This window comes from Mastacembelus armatus, chromosome 8 (assembly GCF_900324485.2).
Source record: "Mastacembelus armatus chromosome 8, fMasArm1.2, whole genome shotgun sequence".
Taxonomy (NCBI): domain Eukaryota; kingdom Metazoa; phylum Chordata; class Actinopteri; order Synbranchiformes; family Mastacembelidae; genus Mastacembelus; species Mastacembelus armatus.
In genome coordinates this window covers 13,336,644-13,363,416 of record NC_046640.1, presented here as the reverse complement: position 1 = coordinate 13,363,416, position 26,773 = coordinate 13,336,644, and the positions used below count along the sequence as shown (strand labels likewise).

At 39.5% G+C, this 26,773-nt stretch overlaps 1 protein-coding gene across 3 annotated transcripts; it reads right to left on the bottom strand.

Annotated features, from left to right (window-relative positions):
* Positions 1 to 280: 280 nt before the first annotated feature.
* On the bottom strand, positions 281 to 25,029 carry LOC113140966 (myosin heavy chain, fast skeletal muscle-like). Of its 3 annotated transcripts, XM_026325115.1 has the most exons (42): positions 24,967 to 25,029; positions 24,572 to 24,620; positions 24,252 to 24,474; positions 24,017 to 24,160; positions 23,825 to 23,909; positions 9,725 to 9,796; positions 9,588 to 9,615; positions 9,394 to 9,505; positions 9,177 to 9,269; positions 9,027 to 9,090; positions 8,775 to 8,873; positions 8,581 to 8,684; positions 8,341 to 8,479; positions 8,114 to 8,232; positions 7,872 to 8,021; positions 7,619 to 7,789; positions 7,235 to 7,541; positions 7,021 to 7,094; positions 6,843 to 6,930; positions 6,642 to 6,759; positions 6,409 to 6,532; positions 6,182 to 6,318; positions 5,825 to 6,080; positions 5,387 to 5,629; positions 5,111 to 5,287; positions 4,857 to 5,002; positions 4,675 to 4,765; positions 4,192 to 4,581; positions 3,882 to 4,008; positions 3,687 to 3,805; positions 3,298 to 3,494; positions 3,030 to 3,213; positions 2,771 to 2,936; positions 2,516 to 2,640; positions 2,084 to 2,392; positions 1,801 to 2,004; positions 1,567 to 1,692; positions 1,291 to 1,461; positions 1,036 to 1,140; positions 861 to 956; positions 625 to 756; positions 281 to 404 (listed from the first exon to the last, which is right to left on the bottom strand). In XM_026325115.1, exons 3-42 carry the CDS (start codon positions 24,453 to 24,455, stop codon positions 387 to 389), a joined length of 5,814 nt encoding a protein of 1,937 aa, XP_026180900.1. In that variant the 5' UTR covers positions 24,456 to 24,474; positions 24,572 to 24,620; positions 24,967 to 25,029; the 3' UTR covers positions 281 to 386. The 3 variants fall into 3 exon arrangements, with proteins under 3 accessions (XP_026180900.1, XP_026180901.1, XP_026180902.1); XM_026325117.1 differs by lacking the exons at positions 281 to 404; positions 625 to 756; positions 861 to 956; ... (32 more) ...; positions 9,588 to 9,615; positions 9,725 to 9,796 and adding exons at positions 14,230 to 14,349; positions 14,585 to 14,716; positions 14,821 to 14,916; ... (31 more) ...; positions 23,421 to 23,532; positions 23,616 to 23,643 and having other exon boundaries at positions 23,753 to 23,909; positions 24,967 to 25,028; XM_026325116.1 differs by lacking the exons at positions 23,825 to 23,909; positions 24,017 to 24,160; positions 24,252 to 24,474; positions 24,572 to 24,620; positions 24,967 to 25,029 and adding exons at positions 9,972 to 10,115; positions 10,207 to 10,429; positions 10,556 to 10,600 and having other exon boundaries at positions 9,725 to 9,881.
* Between the last annotated feature and the right edge of the window lie 1,744 nt (positions 25,030 to 26,773).

The following is a 26,773-nucleotide window of genomic DNA, read 5'->3' as shown; positions in this document are numbered from 1 at the left end:
ATGACTGTTATATTGTGCCTGTGATTGTGTATTTATTTTGAATTGGTACCTTTTTGTTTCTGCTCTGGAAATGTAGATGTGGCTTTTAAGGTTAAAAACCCAAAGCTGCTGTTTATTATTTTAACAGCTATTCTCCAGACATGACTGGAACTTACTGCACCATAAGGGTATGATAAGTGATGATGTTAGGAAAATTATATATGTTGAGGATACAGCATCACCAAACCACTACTCTGAACGCTATACTCAGATGTGATTCTGACAGATGAAATAGAGTAGATAATACAGGAAACACTTTATTGTATCAATGCATTGTAAGAAGACAGTTCAACAGGTAGTTCATATTTTATGAACTCTGTGAAAAGGTTCGAAGAGGATGTTTTCCCTTACTCAGCAATTTCACCCTGGAAGCAAGAAAAAATTATTCAGCACATATTATTGATATTTAACTTATATAATGCCATTTGAGTATGCCAATTACATTTATATATGGGATTTATCCTATTATATAAGTATATAAAAGGGAAATAAAGAATGGTACAAGAAAAATAATACAAATAATAATTAATTAAATTAAATAACACTATTTGCCTTATAGTTTTCTGTAATGATTACATAACTTACCTTTCCAGCTTCACGGCTCTTGACTCTCAGCTTGTTGACCTGGGACTCAGCGATGTCAGCACGCTCCTGAGCCTCTTCCAGCTCATGCTGAACCTTCCTGAGCCTGGACATGTGAGTGTTGGCCTGCTCCTCCTGTTGTTGTTTTGGAGTTACATTAACTTAGTAACAGTTAAAATTGATATTATTAATAAATCAAATGCAAATGAACTTATTATTATTATTAACAGTTGACTTACAGCCTCCTCAGACTGTCTCTTGTAAGCCTTGACTTTGAGCTGCAGCTTGTCCACCAGGTCTTGGAGTCTGAACACATTCTTCTTGTCCTCCTCAGTCTGTACCAATGAATTACACACTTAGTGATCAAGGAAACAATTAAGGAGAAATTAAAGTAACTTTTTTAATGTGAATTACCTGGTAGGTCAGCTCCTTCACTCTCCTCTCATATTTGCGGACTCCTTTAACAGCATCAGCTCCACGTCTCTGCTCAGCTTCAACTTCAGCCTCCAGCTCACGGACCTGTAAAGTAATGATAAATTTACATCAATATAATGAACAAAAACTGTAATGTTAATCAATAAAAGTAAAATTTTTGTCACACAGTGAATGTTTGATATGCTTCACTGATTTTTTTTTGTTTTTTTTTTTGCATTTTTTTATATTACATACCCTGGCTTCCAGTTTCTGGAGCTGCTTCTTGCCGCCCTTCATGGCGAGGTTCTCAGCCTCATCCAGACGGTGCTGCAGGTCCTTGACTGTGATCTCCAGGTTCTTCTTCATCCTCTCCAGATGAGCACTGGTGTCCTGCTCCTTCTTCAGCTCCTCAGCCATCATGGCAGCCTGAAAAGGGTCAAATTTATTGTTTAACAAATATATTCTGATAGGTCAACTGAAGTTCAAAAATATTCTATTCTTTCTAAAATAGCAGTGAGGTTATAAACTCACATCAGTGATGGCCTTTTTGGCTTTCTCCTCAGCATTTCTTGCTTCCTGAACAGCATCATCCACTTCACCCTGAACCTGGACAAGGTCTGTCTCCAGCTTCTTCTTGGTGTTTATAAGACTGGTGTTCTGGATATTGAACAGAGTCAGATTTATTTTGATATTGTTATACCTGGTTGTATCAGTATGTCCATATGTACATTATGTACAATTTATTTTCCTTAACCAAAAACAAACCTGAGAGTGAAGCAGTCCAACACGCTCACTAGCATCAACCAGCTCCTGCTCAGCCACTTTGCGTCCTCTCTCTGTCTGCTCCAAAGCGACTCTCAGCTCCTCAATCTCAGCCAGCATCAGGCCATTTCTGCGCTCCACCATGGCTACCTGCTCCTTCATGTCTTCCTGTCCTCTCAGAGCATCATCAAGGTGCAGTTGGGCATCCTGACAATCAAGAGAAAACATAAGTTCACCACCTTCCCTTTTCAACATTTTATTAATTTAGCAGTAGCACAAAACACACCTTGAGTTGTCCCTGGACGTTCCTCAGGTGTTTCTGGGCCTCAGAAGCCTGCCTGTTGGCATGGCTCAGCTGGATCTCCATCTCATTCAGGTCTCCCTCCATCTTCTTCTTGATCCTCAGGGCATCATTCCTGCTCCTGACCTCAGCATCAAGAGTGCTCTGCATGGAGTCAATCACCCTCTGGCTGTTCCTCTTGATCTGCTCCATCTCCTCATCCTTCTCTGCCAGCTTCCTGTCAACCTCACTTTTCACCTGGTTGAGCTCCAGCTGGACACGGAGAATCTTGGATTCCTCATGCTCCAGTGCGCCCTTTAAAAAGTGTAAAGAATTATCTCATTAAAATCACTTGAATTAAAGCCACTGCCTCAAATGAGTTAAATCAAGCAAAACAAATATGTACAGTGTCTGTTTTAAAGTTTCAAACTGTGTTACCTCAGCTTCCTCCAGTGCTGACTGAATCTCAGACTTCTCAGTCTCCACTGTTTTCTTTGCTTTCTCCAGCTCATGGATGGTCTTTCCAGTCTCACCAATCTGTTCAGTCAGGTCTGAGATCTCCTCTGTAGAAGATCGAAAGCCATATACACTTTGAGGGACTTACTACTTATATGCAGTATGCATTATATCATTATATCATATGGACTAAAGCACTAAAAGCTTAAATTAAGACATTAAATGATGTTGACATACGCTGCAGGTTCTTGTTCTCTCTCTTCAAGGTCTCCAGGTGATCCAGAGCCTCCTCATAAGAGTTCTTCATCTTGAACAGTTCAGTGCTAAGAGAGCGAGCCTCCTTCTGGGCTCCTTCCAGCTCTGCCTGGCCCTCCTCATACTTCTGTTTCCACTCTGCCAGGACCTAGATTTGCATTGGTTGGTAAAATGATTGGTTATAAATGTACAGATGTTTCTTCTGATAAAACTGTTTTGTATTTCCAGTTTAACCATTTACCTTATCAAAGTTCCTCTGCTTCTTGTCAAGGTTAGCAGCCAGAGCATTGGCTCTCTCCACATCAATCATGAGGTCTTCCACCTCACCCTGCAGCCTCTGCTTGGTCTTCTCCAGAGAGGCGCACTTGGAGTTCACAGCCTCAATTGATTCCTCAGCCTCCTGCAGACGCTGGGCAAGCTTTTTCCTGTAGTGAAAACATTTTTTAATTGGTTAAGAGCAACCAACTGAAGTGAAAACTACTTTAAACAGTGAAAAGAAAGTGACTTACTTGGCCTCCTCCAGCTCCTCAGTACGCTGGATAGCATCAGTCTCATATTTGGTTCTCCACTGAGCCACCTCACTGTTGGCCTTGGACATTCCTCTCTGCAGCTCAGCCTTGGCCTCCTGCTCCTCCTCATACTGCTCTCTGAGCAGGTCACAGTCATGACGGGATGACTGAACAGCATGGGCCAGAGCATTCTTGGCCTGTTGAGAAGAGAGATTATATATTAATCCAAACAGCATATCCTGCACTGTGTCTAGCAACTGCTTAAGGCTGAGACAAGTACTTGGGGTACCAGTGATCATATTTGTTTGGTATTTTCAACAAGATGTTTATTGTCATTATTATGTTATTTTAGTTAACTTTTTAAAAAAAACAATTGTTATTGTTCATACCTTCACTTCCTCCTCAATGTGTCTCTTGAGCTCCTCAATCTGCTGAGTGAAAGCCTGCTTGCCCCTGGTCAGCTGGGAAACAAGAGCCTCCTTCTCCTCAAGCTGGCGAGTAAATTCACCTGAAGGACAATTTAAATGAGTTTTTGAAAAGTTTTAAGTCTACAAACAGACTTGGTTTCTTTTCAGGAGCCTCACCGTTCTCTGTCTGCAGTCTTGCCTTGTGTGCACTGAGGTCATTCAGCTGGCGAACATTCTCATCATTTTTGGCTTTGAGCTCACTTAGTTGGTCCTCAAGGGTTCTGCACATTTTTTCCAAGTTGCCCTATTAAAGATAAATGTGCTATGATTGAAATACATGCACAAACACAGATATTTCCAGTAGATGCTCTGTTGTGTCACTATATGTGGTATTGCCTTTAGATATTAATCTCAAGATGATTTATATTTTATTACATTTTATCCTCAAAATAGAGGGAAAACCTTTACTTATAAACAAAAGACTTACCTTAGCTTTAGCTACAGCCTCCATGTTGCTGCTGAGGTCATCAATCTCCATCTTGTACTCGCTCTTCTCCTTCTCCAGCTTCTGCTTGACACGCTGGAGGTTGTCGATCTGCTCTCCCAGCTCTGCAACACTGTCAGCCTGCTTCTTGCGGAGAGCGGCTGCGGTAGCTTCATGCTGCAGGGTTGACTCTTCAAGGTCACGACGCAGCTTCTGGAACTCAGCCTCACGCTTCTTGTTCATCTCAATCTGAGCAGCTGTTGCTCCACCAGCTTCCTCAAGCCTCTCACTGATCTCCTCAAGTTCCCTGGAGAGGTCGGCCCTCTGCTTCTCTACCTTAGCCCGGGCAGCCCTCTCAGCCTCAATCTCTTCCTCCAGCTCCTCAATACGAGCCTAGATTTCATCATAGTAACATCATAAAGGATAATTGGCTTAAACATGTTGTTTCTGAGTCACTGGAGATATATTCGTGTAAAACATTCTTACCTGGAGTTCCTTGATCTTCTTCTGAAGCTGAGCACCAAGGGACTGTTCATCCTCAATCTTGCTGAGGAGCTGGCTGGTCTCAAAGTCCTTCCTGGATTTCAATAATATAACATCATGCTTAATTTCGAAAGTATGAATTGAGGTCACACATTAATGAAATACAGTTATATCAGTTCACTTACTTCTTGATTTTTTCCTCAGACTGCTGCTTGTCATTCTCCAGATCCATTATGGATTCCTGGGCCAGTTTCAAATCTCCTTCAAGCTTCCTCTTGGCTCTCTCAAGGTCCATGCGGAGCTTCTTCTCTTGCTCCAGTGATCCCTCAAGCTACAACAGTTAGTAATGATGTTTAAAGTTCATTTGTGGCATTGAAAAGACAAAACATCCCTGTCATTATGGGGCAAAACCACAAAGTCAAAGCAGTTGTTTTCTTACATCATCCACTTGCTGTTCCAGCTTTGTCTTGGCCTTGGTCAGAGTGTTGACTTTGTCTTCCTCTGCCTGGAGATCATCCAGTGTTTGCTGGTGGCTCTCTTGGAGGGCTTTCTTCTCCTTTGTTAACTTGGCAAGGGCCTCATCCTGAGATGCCATCTCCTCTGTCAGGTTTTTCACCTGAAATTACATGATAGGTGCATTATTTCCATCACTTTATATTAATAAAGGTTAAAATATGACAAATTTTAAACTTTTTTGTAAATGTGTCATTTGAACCTTGTTTTCTGTGGCATGTTTCTCTTTCTCCACTTTAGCCAAGGTGAGCTCCAAGTCATCAATGTCTTTCTTCAGCTCAGAGCATTCATCCTCCAGCTTCCTCTTCTTGGCAGTCAGCTCAGCATTGATTTCCTCTTCATCCTCCAGTCTCTCACTAATCTCTTTGAGTTTGGCCTCGAGTTGGATCTTGCTCTTAATGAGCCCTTCACACCTTTCCTCAGCATCAGAGAGATTCTCAATTTCCTATAGTACATTTTACACAATACACAATAAAATCATTTATTAATATCTTTGTTGTAGATTTTTTATTGATTGTTTTTTAACTTATCCATTTATTTTACTTTTCTTTACAGTTCTTCTATTGCACATTGACAATGATGGAGTAGTCTAAAATACTTCAGTATAAAAATCAGTGTATATACATAGTGTCTTACTTACCGCAGACACTTGCAGTTGCAGGTCATTCTTCTCCTGCAGCAGGGAAACCATTTTCTCCTCCAGTTCCTTCTTCTTGGCCAGGGCAGTAGCCAGGTCTGTTTTCATCTTCTCATAGTTGTCCTTCATCTCTTGAAGCTCTTTCTCAGTCTCAGCACTCTTCAGAAGAGGCTTGATCTTGAAGTACAGTTTCAGCCATGGCCAATTTTTGACATTCATGAATGAACGGATGTTGTACTGGATGCTGAAGATAGATTCTCTGGGAAAACAAATCATATATAATGTGTCATTTGCATTGCAAAGTGATTTTATGAAGTTGAAGAAAAGCATTTGTACAACTGGAATATGTGAGAATATTACCTCCTCTCCATCATCTTGACAAACTCCTTCCTCATGACATATCCTCTGGCGAGAGCCTGAGTCATGGTCACCAGCTCAGCCAGTTTCTCATCTCTCATCTCCTCCAGGGTACCCAGCAGACCAGCTTTGAAGAACACCTGTGTGTTGGTATTACAATAAATCCATAAATCAATAAAATACCCATTCACATAACAGAACAAAAGTAATGTAGTCTATGACAATGTTACCTTAGTGTGTCCAAACTTGTACTGGGTGTGGTCGACATCAATGGAGGTCAACAGCTTCTCTGAAGCTTTCTTGTTGTCAATGAACTGTCCCTCAGGGATGACACTGGCATTCAGCACTTTGTATCTACAAGAGGAAAGTGTTATTCCATATATTGTCCTTGCTCTTAGTGTTTCCCCTCACAATACCTCAATAAAAATCAACTTCACTTTCTTATAATGAAAACTGCAGTAACCTCTGCTTGAAGTCACCATAGAGGATTCTGCTGGGGAAGCCCTTTCTGCAGATCCTGATGCCTTCCAGCACACCGTTACACCTCAGCTGGTGGATGACCAGGTGGTTCTCCATAAGACCTGAGAGTTGAAAATTTGTACAGTGTTAAATATTTCACTGTAACATATACTGCAAAAAGCATGACTGTAGTTTTTTTTTTTACCTGGGGTCTTTGTTTCATTGGGAATCAGGCAACGCACAAAGTGAGGATGAGTGCTCCTCAAGTTGGTCATCAGTTTGGCCAAATTCTCCTGTTGGTCAAGATCATAATATAATAGGTCAGACATTATTTTAATATAAGACTTTGAACTGTATTTTCAAAAAGATAGAACAATACATACTCTGAAAAGAGCAGACACAGTCTGGAAGGAGCCACCCTTCTTCTTACCACCCTTCTTGCCACCACCACCAGCCTCTGTTTTGAAAAAAAGTTTCAAAAATGACAGACAGTCAATTTGTTTTACCTGCTCAGGTTTAAAGCCACATAAAAACTGCTTGTTGAAATCAAGTAACAAAAATTAACAGATTTTCAGTTTAAATTTATCAGCTTCTCACCCTCAACTGCACCATGGGTTGCATACAGTAAAGACAGCAGTTTGTTTGAAGACTTCTGGTAGAGCTGAACAACTGAGTCATTCAGGGGGTCCTTGTTCTTGTCCAGCCAGCCATTGATATTGTAGTCCACTGTACCAGCATAGTGAACCAGGGAGAAGTGAGCCTCAGCTTTGCCCTTTGCAGGCTTTGGCTTCTCAAAGCATTTGGTCTTGCCAAGATGCTGGTCATGCAGCTTGTTCTTGAAAGTTGTGTCAGAGGCCTTGGGGAACATGCACTCCTCTTCAAGGATGGAGAAGATGCCCATTGGCTGAAAGGAAAATACAATAGGATTAAAAATCAACAGTTAAGAGAATGCCCTGAGAATCCCTGACTCATTTCCCTCACCTTCTCAATAAGCTCAATGCAGGCAGCCAAGTCCATACCAAAGTCAATGAACTCCCATTCAATGCCTTCTTTCTTGTACTCCTCTTGCTCCAGGACAAACATGTGGTGGTTGAAAAACTGTTGCAGTTTCTCGTTGGTGAAGTTGATGCAGAGCTGCTCCAAGCTGTTGAACTACAATAAACAGGTAGAGAGTCAATTGATTGGCCACAGTGTTTATGTATAATCCATCTTTACATGTGTTTGCTCAACCTACATCAAAGATCTCAAATCCAGCAATATCCAACACTCCAATGAAGTACTGTCTTGGCTGCTTTGTGTCCAGCATCTCATTGATACGTATGACCATCCACAAGAACATTTTCTCATAGACAGACTTGCACAGAGCCATGACAGAATTGTTCACCTAGAAGAGATTTGAGCATTGAAATTATTTACAATGGCAAATATGCAAATATCTACAGAGTTTGTTGAAAATCCCAAATTCCTCTTTATTACCTGTGGAACGGTCTGACCTTTGGTCACCATCTCATTTCCGACCTTGACTCTTGGGTAGCACAGAGCTTTCAGCATATCAGCTGAGTTCAGGCCCAAGAGGTAGGCGATTTTATCAGCCACTGATGGAAAGAAAGACAGTGAGTGGTATGTACACATTGACCTCAGTGGTACTTTCCACACAAGAAAACTTAGAGTACATGATGAGTACATGGTATTCCAGTAATTACCCTCAGTGCCATCAGGTTCAGCCTGCTCCTCACGCTGCTTCTGCTTGAATTTCATGTTGCCATGATGCATGACAGCACCAGTCAGCTTGTAGATGTTTATCTTCTCATCAGCAGTGAAGCCCAAGATGTCAATAGCAGTCTGCATTGTATTGGACAGAAATCAGTTAATGCCTGATGTGATATTTTTCTCTTGGATCCCTAATTATTCATTCTTGATTCAAATATAAATTGATAATTTACATCTGTTGCAATGAACTCCTCAACATCATTGATGCTTTTGACAGTGATTTCACCCTGACTGATCATTGGGTAGTCATAGGGGTTGGTGGTGATCAGCAGAGCCTCTGGAATAGATCAGAAGAAATACATGAATAAATGCTCCTGTCTTAGTTCAATGGATAAATTAGCAATTTCCATGTTTTGTCATAACCTACCCAGGAGCTCAGGCTTGTGGCCAGTCATCAGCTGATAGAAGATATGGTAGCTCCTCTCAGCAGACAACTGGAAGGTGACACGGGACTTCTCCAGCAGATCTAAGTTTGACACATCACCATAAGGTAACAGTATAGTACATAGCTGATATCGTACATTAGTACATTAGGTCTTTGAAATGCTTTCCAAATTGATATCATACCCAAGTGTAAATTCAAACAAAGTTGACTGAACAGGATGTTGAAATGACTTACATGTTTCAATATCTGCTGAAGCCAATTTGCCAGTGGTTCCAAAGTGAATTCTGATAAATTTACCCTAAACATATCAGATTTAAGTCAGTAGGATTCCTGATATGCAGGTCAAAAGGCATATGTTTAATTTTATGCCCCTTTTTCACTTACAAAACGAGAGGAGTTGTCATTCCTCACAGTCTTGGCATTACCATAAGCCTCCAGCAGAGGGTTAGCTGCAATGATTTGATCTTCCAGTGAGCCCTACAGAAAGATATTATATTGATTAGTGATTGATTAATTATGTCAGTGATATGTTATAGATAGATTATAAATAGTCCACAAACAAATCTTTGATCATTTTTTTAGTAACAGCACTCATTTTTACCTGAATTTTGCCAGCTGTTGCCTCAGCCTTCTTAGCTCCAGCCACTGCAATTGTTGCAAAGTACTGGATGACACGCTTGGTGTTGACAGTCTTTCCTGCACCAGATTCTCCACTGTGGTAGAAGAGACACATTGTTGAAAGATTCTTCTTTACTATCATAAAGTTTATAAAGATTTAGCATGTGTAATACTCACGTAATCAGGATAGACTGGTTCTCACGATCTGAAATACAAGCAAACATGCTTTACATGAGTTTCTTTTTATCATCCTTTAACAATAGTATGTTTCAGTTAATGTCTCAGTCTTTAACACACTTTAACCTTGATCTTACCAGTGAGCATGAACTGATAGGCATTGTCAGAGATGGAGAAGATGTGGGGTGGAGCCTCAATCCTCTTCTTGCCTCTGTATGCTGCCACACATGTAGCATCATACACTGGCAGCCACTTGTAGGGGTTCACGACAACGCAGAACAACCCAGAGTAGGTCTGTTACAGTAGAGAACATAACCAGATTGTTAACATTTAGATAATCTTACATGTTTCCATAAACAATGAATTTGTGTAATGCAAACTTACGTAGATCATCCATGATGCATAACGCTCTTTGAGGTTATACAACACACATGGCTCATTGAGGTGGGTCATCATGGCCATGTCCTCAATCTTGTCAAACTTGGGGGGGTTCATGGGATGGATGTCATCCTCTTTTACAGTGATACTCTGAACAGAAAATGTAGTACAATTGTTCAGTTTTACTTAATTACTTTTTACAGTGGTATATTGATGAATTTCACTGCATTCAATCACCTACCTTTCCTCCCAAAGTCTCAACTGTGGCTTTGCCACCCTCCTTTTTGACAAGTTTGCCCTTGAGGTACATCTCCTCCGGCTCAGCCACAAAGTAGGCTGTTTTGGCATCAAAAGGAGTGTTTTGTGCCTCAATTCTTTCCCTCTCTGGCTTCCGGAGGTAAATGGCCGCCGGGCCATATTGCTCCATCTCCGCGTCTGTACTCATGATGGCACGTTAGTCGAGACTGAAAAGATGAATGTCCAATAGAATACATTATAGTTTTACCATGTCAATCTGATGTTGCCATTGTCTATTAATTTAATAATGGTGATTCTATGTTGTTTTTTTTTGTATGGTGACCTTTTTTTACCTCAGCTCGTTCCACAAATGAATGAGTGTAGTCTCAGATGCTGTAAAAAAGAAAAAAAAAAACATTTACCATGAACAAACCAACTTCTTTCAATTTGCTAAATTAAATTTTATTATTCTATTCTTTTCTCAGTTTCACTCGATGTAAGAATAGATTAGGCTGAACATTTAAAATGTCTTCAAGCTTAACAAATAAATGCTAATTGTTTTCAGTTGAATTATTTAAGTTCAATACACTCACATTCATTCAAATGCTGTTCACAATAGATACATTTGTGTCTATGTGTGTGTGTGTGTGTGTGTGTGTGTTTGTGTGGGATGTTAACACAACACAAATAATTTGTTTTCTTAAATTTAATAAATCTGTAAAGCAAATTGTTTGCAACTATGTTTCACCATGTCTAAATTACTACTACTTTGTCATAAAAGGTCACCTAAAACTAAAGTACAACAACCATATACTGTATGGACCACCTAGACAAGTAATTAACAAACAAATTAACATAAACATTAGTAGTTAATTCATACTAGTGCAAACCGAGGTTACAGCAAATGCACTCACCTGTGTTGGAAGCCTATCAGTTAATGCAGAGGTTCAGTGCTGCCTCATTTATACAGGGTGGGAGTGCCTGGTCAGCAGCAGTCTCTCACTCAGTTTGGTCATGGACTCGTTCCACCCTGTTACTTATTTTGTTGCAGTGATGTTTAAGGTAGTGATATGCATTATTCTTTGTGACTAAAAAAACATGAATTATGATATTCCACCATTTGATTTGATTTGATTTTACTGCAAAGTGATCAAAATTGTGTTAAAGTTAAAAAGTTGAATAAATTCTTGCACCAATCAAAATTAACTGCAGGTTAACACCCTCTCTAGTTTAACAGAAGAGAAAATGAAGTGTAGAGGAGATGCACATATTAAAATGTACTTGTACACTGAAGTTGCTGAATTCAAAACATACATTCAAACATAAATGGATGTCAGTACACCAAATAATATGTGAAGGGTCTGCTTAAGGAATGAAGAATGTAAAATTATTTAGATAGAAGGAACCAAGTGTTTTATTGGTTTCACTACAGCAACCCCCTATGGGATAAGTAGTAAAGATAATGGATGGATGGAAGCAGGTTTATTAATTTCTTCCCTAGTTTGTCATAAAAAAGTTACAAGCTTGCTGCTCTAAATGTTTGTCCACTGTTCAATGTGATGTCCAAACAGTATCATTAATTATATAAAGCTGAAAATGGCAGATGTACAGTTGCAAATGTAGTTTTTGATTTAAAAAGAATTGAGACTGAAACATGTTATAAACATTAATAATCCTTATTTTAATTCATTGGCATCTTTGGGGATTGCTTCCCCAATTGGAAAGACTCTTAAAAGCTGCACACTAAATTCCACTGGTATTCAGTTGCAGGACACTCGTGTAGTTGAGTGCTTTGAAGTGAAACAAAGTTCATCTCCAAATAACACTATTTTAAGACAGTTGTCATCAAAGGGCAATGATATTTAACTTAGATAAAAACAAAAACATTGTAATAAGTGATAATGTTTTATTATAATAAAGCTATATTTGGGGATAACATTTTTTTATGTGGCTCTTTAAAATCCTATGAACTTGTTTGTGTCAATAATGCTTTAAATCTATACCAGTAATGGTATAGTGGTATTCATACAGTATTTAATCAAAATCAAAGTACTTTATTTTAATCAAGTGCATCATACTAATGTTTTTAAGATGCATGCATGGACTTTCATTTTGGAAATGACCCCAAATGTTTATGGTCTACAGTTACAGGATACTGGCGCATCTCATATTCCTGTAATAAAATTAAAGATGAAGTACTAGCCATAAAAGTGCAATCACCTGTTATATGACTCTCTAAATGGCCACTTGGCAACTTGTTTGAGATCAGGCCCAAAATAAGTTCCACACAAGGCAAAATGAATCTCATCCAGCTGCTAAATTTGATAGGTGGGGACATCTATTAAAGAAGCATGATTCAAGTGCCCCGACAAATACTAAGGGCTTATGTCCATTATGGCACTTTTGAGTTACTGGCAAACCAGAGAGAAAATATGAACAGATAAAGCAGAAACACTTACCCATTTCAGAATGCGGATTAACAGATTTACTTTTTTCTTTACTTCTGTTAAATTGTTTCATGTTGGCTCTTATTACATACTTTTTGAGCAGATGGTGCAAAGCCCTAATGTGTCTCTGTATCCAACCCCAGTTTTTCCATTAGTTCTTTTGTTTGTTTTTTTGCTGCTGATACTAATTACATCAGATCGTTGCTTGTAAGCTTCAATTATAAATCCAAGAATGGATGCATATTGTGCTATAGTGTATGTACTGATGAAATAATGTGTTTGTATGTGTATTTGTGTGTGTGTGTGTGTGTGTGTGTGAGAGAGAGAGAGAGAGAGAGAGAGAGACAGACCTTCATATGACAGGATTAAAATTTTATGGAGAGCTGATATACTTGTTTACCAGAGCAGCAAACCCACAGGCTTTGTCTCTCCCTCCTTGAAGTGTTAGAGAACAAAGTGTACAGTAAGTTCTTCTGGGGAACTTTTGTAAGACACCCTGGATTTGTGTCACAACCTAATGTTATATAAATATAAAGGCAATCCCGCAAACCCACAAGTTCTATAAAGATTGCTATTCTGTCAACATTTGGGATTATGGATTCTGCCATGGTGAACTGGGGGTGACTTTGTTTGTTGCTCATGTGACATTGACATTTTTACCCTGTCACCATATATTCCCTTTAGGGGGATTCAGAAGTAACTTGAAATCCAACTATCTCTCTGTTAAAAGATGACATGTCATCAAGTCTCAAGTGAAGAACTCATTCTGCTCCAAGATTCCATTTCAAGGTTTAATTTCTTCCAGGAGCCCAGAGACTTGCATGGCTTGGCAACCTATGTCTACTTGTCGCCTGCGAAATCCCAAAAGGAGCATTGCATGGATGCAGGGCAGGCCTGAAGCTTTTTCAAGTCCTAAGCAGAATCTGATTCCCTGAATGTAGTCATGTGAGAACAAAAACTGCATTTTTCACTTTTCTGTTCTATTTTTGTTTCAAATTCTAAAATATTCATCCCAAAATAGTTTACTGATGCTTTAATAAGTCTTGATTTTGATGGCTTTGGAGGCATTTATGAGAGCTATGGAGGAACATAAACTATGAATTCCATTATGCTACATATAGTAAGGGCAAAATACAATGAATTAATATATGGATGCAAATATGCATCTGCAAATAAGTAGGATAACTAAAATGACTGACAAATGAAAGAGTCCTCACATGACGTTTGAATTTTGAATGAACCTAATGCCCCGAGGTCTCACAACTGTCTCCTTCACCATTCCATTTCAGTTTTAATTTCAACTGAACTTCATTACGTCTGAATAATTTTCAAACCATTTAACAATGTAAGAACTACGTTTTCAAATCCAGTACTAATTTAATAAAAGCAAAACAATAAAAAAAAAATTATTAAAACCTCTCAATATAGTAATACCATACTGCATAACTACTTTTACTTCCTGAGCATTTTTGTTTCATTTTCTGCAGCTTTATACTTTTACATTGCAAAATTTCAGAGGAATATGTTTTCTGGGCAACCAAATATACTAATCATCAGAAAGAAAGTGACAGGATTCAGGGTAGTAAAGACAATCATCATCTTTATTGAAGCATTAAAGAACCTCCAACCACTGGTTCATATTTTATGAACACTGCTGAAAGGCCTCAACTGGGAGATGACTCTTTTTACATAGGCTCAGACTAAAAAAAGAGTGGGAAAAAATCAATCATGAGTAGCAAATTTTAGGAATCAAGTTGCCTAATAAGTTTGTTTTCTCTTAAAGTGGAATTTTAAATATGAATAATTTGTGCACCATTGTGCCCAAATGGATTATATCTTTAACAGTACAAGCACACAGCCTTAAGCAATATTACTGATTTCTAATGTCAACACAGTTGATATTGTAATTATCAAAACAATCTATAGCAAACTTACCTTTCCAGCTTCACGGCTCTTGACTCTCAGCTTGTTGACCTGGGACTCAGCGATGTCAGCACGCTCCTGAGCCTCTTCCAGCTCATGCTGAACCTTCCTGAGCCTGGACATGTGAGTGTTGGCCTGCTCCTCCTGTTGTTGTTTTGGAGTTACATTAACTTAGTAACAGTTAAAAGTGATATTATTAATAAATCAAATGCAAATGAACTTATTATTATTATTAACAGTTGACTTACAGCCTCCTCAGACTGTCTCTTGTAAGCCTTGACTTTGAGCTGCAGCTTGTCCACCAGGTCTTGGAGTCTGAACACATTCTTCTTGTCCTCCTCAGTCTGTACCAATGAATTACACACTTAGTGATCAAGGAAACAATTAAGGAGAAATTAAAGTAACTTTTTTAATGTGAATTACCTGGTAGGTCAGCTCCTTCACTCTCCTCTCATATTTGCGGACTCCTTTAACAGCATCAGCTCCACGTCTCTGCTCAGCTTCAACTTCAGCCTCCAGCTCACGGACCTGTAAAGTAATGATAAATTTACATCAATATAATGAACAAAAACTGTAATGTTAATCAATAAAAGTAAAATTTTTGTCACACAGTGAATGTTTGATATGCTTCACTGATTTTTTTTTTTTGCATTTTTTTATATTACATACCCTGGCTTCCAGTTTCTGGAGCTGCTTCTTGCCGCCCTTCATGGCGAGGTTCTCAGCCTCATCCAGACGGTGCTGCAGGTCCTTGACTGTGACCTCCAGGTTCTTCTTCATCCTCTCCAGATGAGCACTGGTGTCCTGCTCCTTCTTCAGCTCCTCAGCCATCATGGCAGCCTGAAAAGGGTCAAATTTATTGTTTAACAAATATATTCTGATAGGTCAACTGAAGTTCAAAAATATTCTGTTCTTTCTAAAATAGCAGTGAGGTTATAAACTCACATCAGTGATGGCCTTTTTGGCTTTCTCCTCAGCATTTCTTGCTTCCTGAACAGCATCATCCACTTCACCCTGAACCTGGACAAGGTCTGTCTCCAGCTTCTTCTTGGTGTTTATAAGACTGGTGTTCTGGATATTGAACAGAGTCAGATTTATTTTGATATTGTTATACCTGGTTGTACCAGTATGTCCATATGTACATTATGTACAATTTATTTTCCTTAACCAAAAACAAACCTGAGAGTGAAGCAGTCCAACACGCTCACTAGCATCAATCAGCTCCTGCTCAGCCACTTTGCGTCCTCTCTCTGTCTGCTCCAAAGCGACTCTCAGTTCCTCAATCTCAGCCAGCATCAGGCCGTTTCTGCGCTCCACCATGGCTACCTGCTCCTTCATGTCTTCCTGTCCTCTCAGAGCATCATCAAGGTGCAGTTGGGCATCCTGACAATGAAGAGAAAAACGTAAGTTCACAACCTTCCCTTTTCAACATTTTATTAATTTAGCAGTAGCACAAAACACACCTTGAGTTGTCCCTGGACGTTCCTCAGGTGTTTCTGGGCCTCAGAAGCCTGCCTGTTGGCATGGCTCAGCTGGATCTCCATCTCATTCAGGTCTCCCTCCATCTTCTTCTTGATCCTCAGGGCATCATTCCTGCTCCTGACCTCAGCATCAAGAGTGCTCTGCATGGAGTCAATCACCCTCTGGCTGTTCCTCTTGATCTGCTCCATCTCCTCATCCTTCTCTGCCAGCTTCCTGTCAACCTCACTTTTCACCTGGTTGAGCTCAAGCTGGACACGGAGAATCTTGGCCTCCTCGTGCTCCAGTGCGCCCTTAGAATAATTTTAACAATTAATTAATAAAGTCAATATTTAAGATCCATGTTTTTCAGTCTTCCGAAGGTCATCTACACTTAAAAATAGCTAAATATTTTTTTATAACAACAAGGGTAACATTATAACAGTGTTTCGTTCTTCTTACCTCAGCTTCCTCCAGGGCTGCCTGAATCTCAGACTTCTCAGTCTCCACTGTTTTCTTTGCTTTCTCCAGCTCATGGATGGTCTTTCCAGTCTCACCAATCTGTTCAGTCAGGTCTGAGATCTCCTCTACAGGAAAAACAACATTAAACAATTTACCATGCAATGGTATATAATAAGTATTAGTTTCACATACAGTAAATAAGTAATGTTAACATACGCTGCAGGTTCTTGTTCTCTCTCTTCAAGGTCTCCAGGTGATCCAGAGCCTCCTCATAAGAGTTCTTCATCTTAAACAGTTCAGTGCTAAGAGAGCGAGCCTCCTTCTGGGCTCCTTCCAGCTCTGCCTGGCCCTCCTCATACTTCTGTTTCCACTCTGCCAGGACCTGGATTTGCATTGGATGGTAAAATGATTGGTTATAAATGTACAGATGTTTCTTCTGATAAAACTGTTTTGTATTTCCAATTTAACCATTTACCTTATCAAAGTTCCTCTGCTTCTTGTCAAGGTTAGCAGCCAGAGCATTGGCTCTCTCCACATCAATCATGAGGTCCTCCACCTCACCCTGCAGCCTCTGCTTGGTCTTCTCCAGAGAGGCGCACTTGGAGTTCACAGCCTCAATTGATTCCTCAGCCTCCTGCAGACGCTGGGCAAGCTTTTTCCTGTAGTGAAAACATTTTTTAATTGGTTAAGAGCAACCAACTGAAGTGAAAACTACTTTAAACAGTGAAAAGAAAGTGACTTACTTGGCCTCCTCCAGCTCCTCAGTACGCTGGATAGCATCAGTCTCATATTTGGTTCTCCACTGAGCCACCTCACTGTTGGCCTTGGACATTCCTCTCTGCAGCTCAGCCTTGGCCTCCTGCTCCTCCTCATACTGCTCTCTGAGCAGGTCACAGTCATGACGGGATGACTGAACAGCATGGGCCAGAGCATTCTTGGCCTGTTGAGAAGAGAGATTATATATTAATCCAAACATCATATCCTGCACTGTGTCTAGCAACTGCTTAAGGCTGAGACAAGTGCTTGGGGTACCAGTGATCATATTTGTTTGGTATTTTCAACAAGATGTTTATTGTCATTATTATGTTATTTTAGTTACCTTTTTAAAAAAACAATTGTTATTGTTCATACCTTCACTTCCTCCTCAATGTGTCTCTTGAGCTCCTCAATCTGCTGAGTGAAAGCCTGCTTGGCCCTGGTCAGCTGGGAAACAAGAGCCTCCTTCTCCTCAAGCTGGCGAGCATACTCACCTGAAGGACAATTTAAATGAGTTTTTGAAAAGTTTTAAGTCTATAGACAGACTTGGTTTCTTTTGAGGAGACTCACCGTTCTCTGTCTGCAGTCTTGCCTTGTGTGCACTGAGGTCATTCAGCTGGCGAACATTCTCATCATTTTTGGCTTTGAGCTCACTTAGTTGGTCCTCAAGGGTTCTGCACATTTTTTCCAAGTTGCCCTATTAAAGATAAATATGCTATGATTGAAATACATGCACAAACACAGATATTTCCAGTAGATGCTCTGTTGTGTCACTATATGTGGTATTGCCTTTACATATTAATCTCAAGATGATTTATATTTTATTACATTTTATCCTCAAAATAGCGGGAAAACCTTTACTTATAAACAAAAGACTTACCTTAGCTTTAGCTACAGCCTCCATGTTGCTGCTGAGGTCATCAATCTCCATCTTGTATTCGCTCTTCTCCTTCTCCAGCTTCTGCTTGACACGCTGGAGGTTGTCGATCTGCTCTCCCAGCTCTGCAACACTGTCAGCCTGCTTCTTGCGGAGAGCGGCTGCGGTAGCTTCATGCTGCAGGGTTGACTCTTCAAGGTCACGACGCAGCTTCTGGAACTCAGCCTCACGCTTCTTGTTCATCTCAATCTGAGCAGCTGTTGCTCCACCAGCTTCCTCAAGCCTCTCACTGATCTCCTCAAGTTCCCTGGAGAGGTCGGCCCTCTGCTTCTCTACCTTGGCCCGGGCAGCCCTCTCAGCCTCAATCTCTTCCTCCAGCTCCTCAATACGAGCCTAGATTTCATCATAGTAACATCATAAAGGATAATTGGCTTAAACATGTTGTTTCTGAGTCACTGGAGATAATATTCATGTAAAACATTGTTACCTGGAGTTCCTTGATCTTCTTCTGAAGCTGAGCACCAAGGGACTGTTCATCCTCAATCTTGCTGAGGAGCTGGCTGGTCTCAAAATCCTTCCTGGATTTCAATAATATAACATCATGCTTAATTTTGAAAGTATGAATTGAGGTCACACAATGAAATACAGTTATATCAGTTCACTTACTTCTTGATTTTTTCCTCAGACTGCTGCTTGTCATTCTCCAGATCCATTATGGATTCCTGGGCCAGTTTCAAATCTCCTTCAAGCTTCCTCTTGGCTCTCTCAAGGTCCATGCGGAGCTTCTTCTCTTGCTCCAGTGATCCCTCAAGCTACAACAGTTAGTAATGATGTTTAAAGTTCATTTGTGGCATTGAAAAGACAAAATATCCCTGTCATTATGGGGCAAAACCACAAAGTCAAAGCAGTTGTTTTCTTACATCATCCACTTGCTGTTCCAGCTTTGTCTTGGCCTTGGTCAGAGTGTTGACTTTGTCTTCCTCTGCCTGGAGATCATCCAGTGTTTGCTGGTGGCTCTCTTGGAGGGCTTTCTTCTCCTTTGTTAACTTGGCAAGGGCCTCATCCTGAGATGCCATCTCCTCTGTCAGGTTTTTGACCTGAAATTGTGCAAAAAGTCAAAAATTAATGGAATGGGGACAAGACTGAACTTCTTTCTTTTTTAGACAAAGGACAGTTAAAGTGACTTTGTTGAACCTTGTTTTCTGTGGCATGTTTCTCCTTCTCCACTTTAGCCAAGGTGAGCTCCAAGTCATCAATGTCTTTCTTCAGCTCAGAGCATTCATCCTCCAGCTTCCTCTTCTTGGCAGTCAGCTCAGCATTGATTTCCTCTTCATCCTCCAGTCTCTCACTAATCTCTTTGAGTTTGGCCTCGAGTTGGATCTTGCTCTTAATGAGCCCTTCACACCTTTCCTCAGCATCAGAGAGATTCTCAATTTCCTATAGTACATTTGACACCATACACAATAAAATCCTTTATTATTATCTTTGTTGTAGATTTTTTATTGATTGTTTTTTAACTTATCCATTTATTTTACTTTTCTTTACAGTTCTTCCATTGCACATTGACAATGATGGAGTAGTCTAAAATACTTCAGTATAAAAATCAGTGTATATACATAGTGTCTTACTTACTGCAGACACTTGCAGTTGCAGGTCATTCTTCTCCTGCAGCAGGGAAACCATTTTCTCCTCCAGTTCCTTCTTCTTGGCCAAGGCAGTAGCCAGGTCTATTTTCATCTTCTCATAGTTGTCCTTCATCTCTTGAAGCTCTTTCTCAGTCTCAGCACTCTTCAGAAGAGGCTTGATTTTGAAGTACAGTTTCAGCCATGGCCAATTTTTGACATTCATGAATGAACGGATGTTGTACTGGATGCTGAAGATAGATTCTCTGGGAAAACAAATCATATATAATGTGTCATTTGCATTGCAAAGTGATTTTATGAAGTTGAAGAAAAGCATTTGTACAACTGGAATATGTGAGAATATTACCTCCTCTCCATCATCTTGACAAACTCCTTCCTCATGACATATCCTCTGCCAAGAGCCTGAGTCATGGTCACCAGCTCAGCCAGTTTCTCATCTCTCATCTCCTCCAGGGTACCCAGCAGACCAGCTTTGAAGAACACCTGTGTGTTGGTATTACAATAAATCCATAAATCAATAAAATACCCATTCACATAACAGAACAAAAGTAATGTAGTCTATGACAATGTTACCTTAGTGTGTCCAAACTTGTACTGGGTGTGGTCGACATCAATGGAGGTCAACAGCTTCTCTGAAGCTTTCTTGTTGTCAATGAACTGTCCCTCTGGGATGACACTGGCATTCAGCACTTTGTATCTACAAGAGGAAAGTGTTATTCCATATATTGTCCTTGCTCTTAGTGTTTCCCCTCACAATACCTCAATAAAAATCAACTTCACTTTCTTATAATGAAAACTGCAGTAACCTCTGCTTGAAGTCACCATAGAGGATTCTGCTGGGGAAGCCCTTTCTGCAGATCCTGATGCCTTCCAGCACACCGTTACACCTCAGCTGGTGGATGACCAGGGGGTTCTCCATAAGACCTGAGAGTTGAAAATTTGTACAGTGTTAAATATTTCACTGTAACATATACTGCAAAAAGCAGGACTGTAGTTTTTTTTTTTTTTTTACCTGGGGTCTTTGTTTCATTGGGAATCAAGCAACGCACAAAGTGAGGATGAGTGCTCCTCAAGTTGGTCATCAGTTTGGCCAAATTCTCCTGTTGGTCAAGATCATAAGATAATAGGTCAGACATTATTTTAATATAAGACTTTGAACTGTATTTTCAAAAAGATAGAACAATACATACTCTGAAAAGAGCAGACACAGTCTGGAAGGAGCCACCCTTCTTCTTACCACCCTTCTTGCCACCACCACCAGCCTCTGTTTTGAAAAAAAGTTTCAAAAATGACAGACAGTCAATTTGTTTTACCTGCTCAGGTTTAAAGCCACATAAAAACTGCTCATTGAAATCAAGTAACAAAAATTAACAGATTTTCAGTTTAAATTTATCAGCTTCTTACCCTCAACTGCACCATGGCTTGCATACAGTAAAGACAGCAGTTTGTTAGAAGACTTCTGGTAGAGCTGAACAACTGAGTCATTCAGGGGGTCCTTGTTCTTGTCCAGCCAGCCACTGATGTTGTAGTCCACTGTACCAGCATAGTGAACCAGGGAGAAATGAGCCTCAGCTTTGCCCTTTGCAGGCTTTGGCTTCTCAAAGCATTTGGTCTTGCCAAGATGCTGGTCATGCAGCTTGTTCTTGAAAGTTGTGTCAGAGGCCTTGGGGAACATGCACTCCTCTTCAAGGATGGAGAAGATGCCCATTGGCTGAAAGGAAAATACAATAGGATTAAAAATCAACAGTTAAGAGAATGCCCTGAGAATCCCTGACACATTTCCCTCACCTTCTCAATAAGCTCAATGCAGGCAGCCAAGTCCATACCAAAGTCAATGAACTCCCATGCAATGCCTTCTTTCTTGTACTCCTCTTGCTCCAGGACAAACATGTGGTGGTTGAAAAACTGTTGCAGTTTCTCGTTGGTGAAGTTGATGCAAAGCTGCTCCAAGCTGTTGAACTACAATAAACAGGTAGAGAGTCAACTGATTGGCCACAGTGTTTATGTATAATCCATCTTTACATGTGTTTGCTCAACCTACATCAAAGATCTCAAATCCAGCAATATCCAACACTCCAATGAAGTACTGTCTTGGCTGCTTTGTGTCCAGCATCTCATTGATACGTATGACCATCCACAAGAACATTTTCTCATAGACAGACTTGCACAGAGCCATGACAGAATTGTTCACCTAGAAGAGATTTGAGCATTGAAATTATTTACAATGGCAAATATGCAAATATCTACAGAGTTTGTTGAAAATCCCAAATTCCTCTTTATTACCTGTGGAACGGTCTGACCTTTGGTCACCATCTCATTTCCGACCTTGACTCTTGGGTAGCACAGAGCTTTCAGCATATCAGCTGAGTTCAGGCCCAAGAGGTAGGCGATTTTATCAGCCACTGATGGAAAAAAAGACAGTGAGTGGTATGTACACATTGACCTTAGTGGTACTTTCCACATAAGAAAACTAAGAAAGTACATGATGAGTACATGGTATTATTTTAGTAATTACTTATTTAGTAATTATTTAGTGGTACTTTCCACACAAGAAAACTTAGAGTACATGATCGGTACATGGTATTATTTTAGTAATTACCCTCAGTGCCATCAGGTTCAGCCTGCTCCTCACGCTGCTTCTGCTTGAATTTCATGTTGCCATGATGCATGACAGCACCAGTCAGCTTGTAGATGCCATTTTTCTCCTCAGCATTGAAGCCCAAGATGTCAATGGCAGTCTGCATTGTATTGGAAAGAAATCAGTTAATGCCTGATGTGATATTTTTCTCTTGGATCCCTAATTATTCATTCTTGATTCAAATATAAATTGATAATTTACATCTGTTGCAATGAACTCCTCAACATCATTGATGCTTTTGACAGTGATTTCACCCTGACTGATCATTGGGTAGTCATAGGGGTTGGTGGTGATCAGCAGAGCCTCTGGAATAGATCAGAAGAAATACATGAATAAATGCTCCTGTCTTAGTTCAATGGATAAATTAGCAATTTCCATGTTTTGTCATAACCTACCCAGGAGCTCAGGCTTGTGGCCAGTCATCAGCTGATAGAAGATATGGTAGCTCCTCTCAGCAGACAACTGGAAGGTGACACGGGACTTCTCCAGCAGATCTAAGTTTGACACATCACCATAAGGTAACAGTATAGTACATTGCTGATATCGTACATTAGTACATTAGGTCTTTGAAATGCTTTCCAAATTGATATCATACCCAAGTGTAAATTCAAACAAAGTTGACTGAATAGGATGTTGAAATGACTTACATGTTTCAATATCTGCTGAAGCCAATTTGCCAGTGGTTCCAAAGTGAATTCTGATAAATTTACCCTAAACATATCAGATTTAAGTCAGTAGGATTCCTGATATGCAGGTCAAAAGGCATATGTTTAATTTTATGCCCCTTTTTCACTTACAAAACGAGAGGAGTTGTCATTCCTCACAGTCTTGGCATTACCATAAGCCTCCAGCAGAGGGTTAGCTGCAATGATTTGATCTTCCAGTGAGCCCTACAGAAAGATATTATATTGATTAGTGATTGATTAATTATGTCAGTGATATGTTATAGATAGATTATAAATAGTCCACAAACAAATCTTTGATCATTTTTTTAGTAACAGCACTCATTTTTACCTGCATTTTGCCAGCTGTTGGCTCAGCCTTCTTAGATGAAGCCATTGCAACTATTGCAAAGTACTGGATGACACGCTTGGTGTTGACAGTCTTTCCTGCACCAGATTCTCCACTGTGGTAGAAGAGACACATTGTTAAAAAGATTCTTCTTCACTATCATAAAGTTTATAAAGATTTAGCATGTGTAATACTCACGTAATCAGGATAGACTGGTTCTCACGATCTGAAATACAAGCAAACATGCTTTACATGAGTTTCTTTTTATCATCATTTAACAAGAGTATGTTTTAGTTAATGTCTCAGTCTTTAACACACTTTAACCTTGATCTTACCAGTGAGCATGAACTGATAGGCATTGTCAGAGATGGAGAAGATGTGGGGTGGAGCCTCAATCCTCTTCTTGCCTCTGTATGCTATAACAACCTGAGCGTCGTACACTGGGAGCCACTTGTAGGGGTTCACGACGACACAGAACAGGCCAGAGTAGGTCTGTAGAGAAAAGAATGTTCACGCTAAAAATCATTGCATCTACATTTGTTCATGGTTGATAAATATTGTATATTCATGCTGATCAAAATGTTAATTTAAAAGCTTACGTAGATCATCCATGATGCAAAACGCTCTTTGAGGTTATACAACACACATGGCTCATTGAGGTGGGTCATCATGGCCATGTCCTCAATCTTGTCAAACTTGGGGGGGTTCATGGGATGGATGTCATCCTCTTTTACAGTGACACTCTGAACAGAAAATATAGTACAATTGTTCAGTTTTACTTAGTTACTTTTTACAGTGGTATATTGATGAATTTCATTGCATTCAATCACCTACCTTTCCTGTCAGTGTTTCAACTGTGGCTTTGCCACCCTCCTTTTTGACAAGTTTGCCCTTGACGTACATCTCCTCAGGATCAGTCACAAAGTAGGCTGTTTTGGCATCAAAAGGAGTGTTTTGTGCCTCAATTCTTTCCCTCTCTGGCTTCCGGAGGTAAATGGCCGCCGGGCCATATTGCTCCATCTCCGCGTCTGTACTCATGATGGCACGTTAGTCGAGACTGCAGAGAGCAGAGACCAAAAAAGTCTGTGTTAAATACTTTCATAGTGCTTGTACCTAAACATTATAGTGGTTGTGTTATTGTAGCCAAGTCTTACCTCTCTTTATCCCAACTGTGTAGCACAGAGCTGTTGTTGTCCAAGGATACTTTAAATGAAAGATCAATGTAATCATTGAACAGGATACAAAATTGGAAGTCTTTATGGTAGTAAACTGCAGTCACACTAATTCAATTTTTAACCTTATTGTACACAAACCTTTATGATTCAATTTTAAATTTAACTAAAATGCTCAGCAAATATCACTGTACATAACACTTTTCTAAATTACAGACTAAGAGTCCTTAAAAGCTTCAATATCTTTGTTAGTAACATCTTTGTTTAATAATTTTATCTCTTAAAATAACTTGAAATGAAATATAAGATAGTGTGACATTAATGCTATTTTAAGTAAAAGCAAATTATTTGAGCATAAACATACACAAAGCACTAACCTGTGTGAGATGCCTATCAGCTCTCAGAAAAGTCTGAAGCTGCTCCTTTTATACAAGTGGGAACTGCCTGTTCAGCAACAGTCTGCCACTCGATTTGGTCAAGCATCCTTGACATCTTAAGACCTATCGTGTGACATTGCAGGTTTGGGCAGCTTTTTTTCTTTGCATAAGCAATAACATTGCTGTACTGTAAGAATAGCATTAAAACAAGAAACACTAAAAACTATTTAAATAATCATTTTACATTTAGTTTTTAGATAAATATTGTTACTAATCAATACAAATATTTTTAGAACAAGCTGGGATCAGAATTAAAGCAAATTTCAGAGATTACATTCTAAAAAAGAATATACAACTGCTTCAGATTTCAGTACTGCATGAGTGGTGTGTGTTTGTATATCATACATGCTGTATAATAGACAATGAAATCAAAGCATACCTAATCTGAGGAATGAATATTTAAAGTTTATCAAGGGAGTTAGCTTCCTTTTTTGAACCCATAAACCCACACTTAAATGTCACTGGTATTGAGTGTCAGAGCTTGTCCACATTTCAAATTTCTGAAAGGCTATCATGGCCATTTTTCACGTTTATCACAAATATTAGTAAAATAAAATGTAGTAATCTTATGTTAAAGTCCTTCATGCATCGTACATTCATTTTGAAATGAATGTCATGTTTTATTAGTAATAGCATACAGAGTGTTGTATAGAGAAGCATTGGACTTTTTTCCTTTTTGTAAAACATAGGCGTGATGGTGAGGTCCAAAAATAGATGCTCCGGAATATATACCCAGTTTTTAGTCCCACTGTTTTGCTACAATAAATAATTTACTCAATTAAATTTAGATGAGTTGAATTGCTTGGGAAGGGTTTCTTCAATTTATAATGAGGGGCTGGCAGACAGGCACTGGCTCTACTTACCCTTGTGAACATGTTCATATCCAGGAATGGACTTAATTTTGGAGAAGCACTCAAGTGGTGCTGGTATATGGTTGCAGGACGCTGGCACATCTCCTATTCCTCTAATAAATTTCAACAAGGCCCTATCCAAAAAGTGGTATTACACCTTGCCATAATAGGACAAGAAGGACACTTGCCAAAAGGATGAGACATGACCTATAATAAGTTCCACTTGGAAATTAAAGATCTTTATCCTTGTGTGACATTTGATTCAGAGTGTTGTTGCTTTCATATGGAAACTCCTTTGCTGCAAAATATGCTTCTTTTTAGATTTCTCTCTGCTTATTTCAGATTTTCTTCTGTATTAATAAAATAGATGAAATGTTAATAAATTTACAGACCTATGTATGTGGATATGTATATGTGTAAAAGCTCACTACAAAGTTGGTCTGAGGCCCAAATGCAGTTTCTCTCATGACACCCAGCTAATTTGAGTTGATATGTTCACCAGTTGTTGTCTACTAATGACAAATTGTCACTTTTTGTTCCCTTGAGAGTAAATGCCTTCCAACTTTCCCATCAACCTTACAGTTGTAAACATTTTGTAACAGCTGTCAACTTTTAGAAATTGACCATAGGTTTTTTTGTTTGTTTGTTTGTTTACATTTCTGTATCCCTTTCACTCACACATGCATAATTGTCTGCATGTTATCAGACATACTATTAGGACTTGCTTCAGTACACTTTTACTGTACACAGCTGGCTTATTCAGTTACATGAAAAAAATAATAAAATTGATTCTTGTATGCTAACATCATAGACAAACATCAAAGACAAATTTAGAGATTACAGTAATTTCTGACTGTTGCAAATAGAAGATTAGTGTTGTGAAATGCTGCAATCCT

What these genes read in the sequence shown, in the direction of transcription:
- LOC113140966 (XM_026325115.1), bottom strand. Translation starts at nt 24,455, where the DNA reads ATGAGTACAGACGCGGAGATGGAGCAATATGGCCCGGCGGCCATTTAC. An exon ending in TCCAGAAACTGGAAGCCAGG is followed by an intron (nt 1,141 to 1,290) that starts GTATGTAATATA and finishes ATTACTTTACAG; the next exon opens with GTCCGTGAGCTGGAGGCTGA. An exon ending in TGAAGGAGCTGACCTACCAG is followed by an intron (nt 957 to 1,035) that starts GTAATTCACATT and finishes TCATTGGTACAG; the next exon opens with ACTGAGGAGGACAAGAAGAA.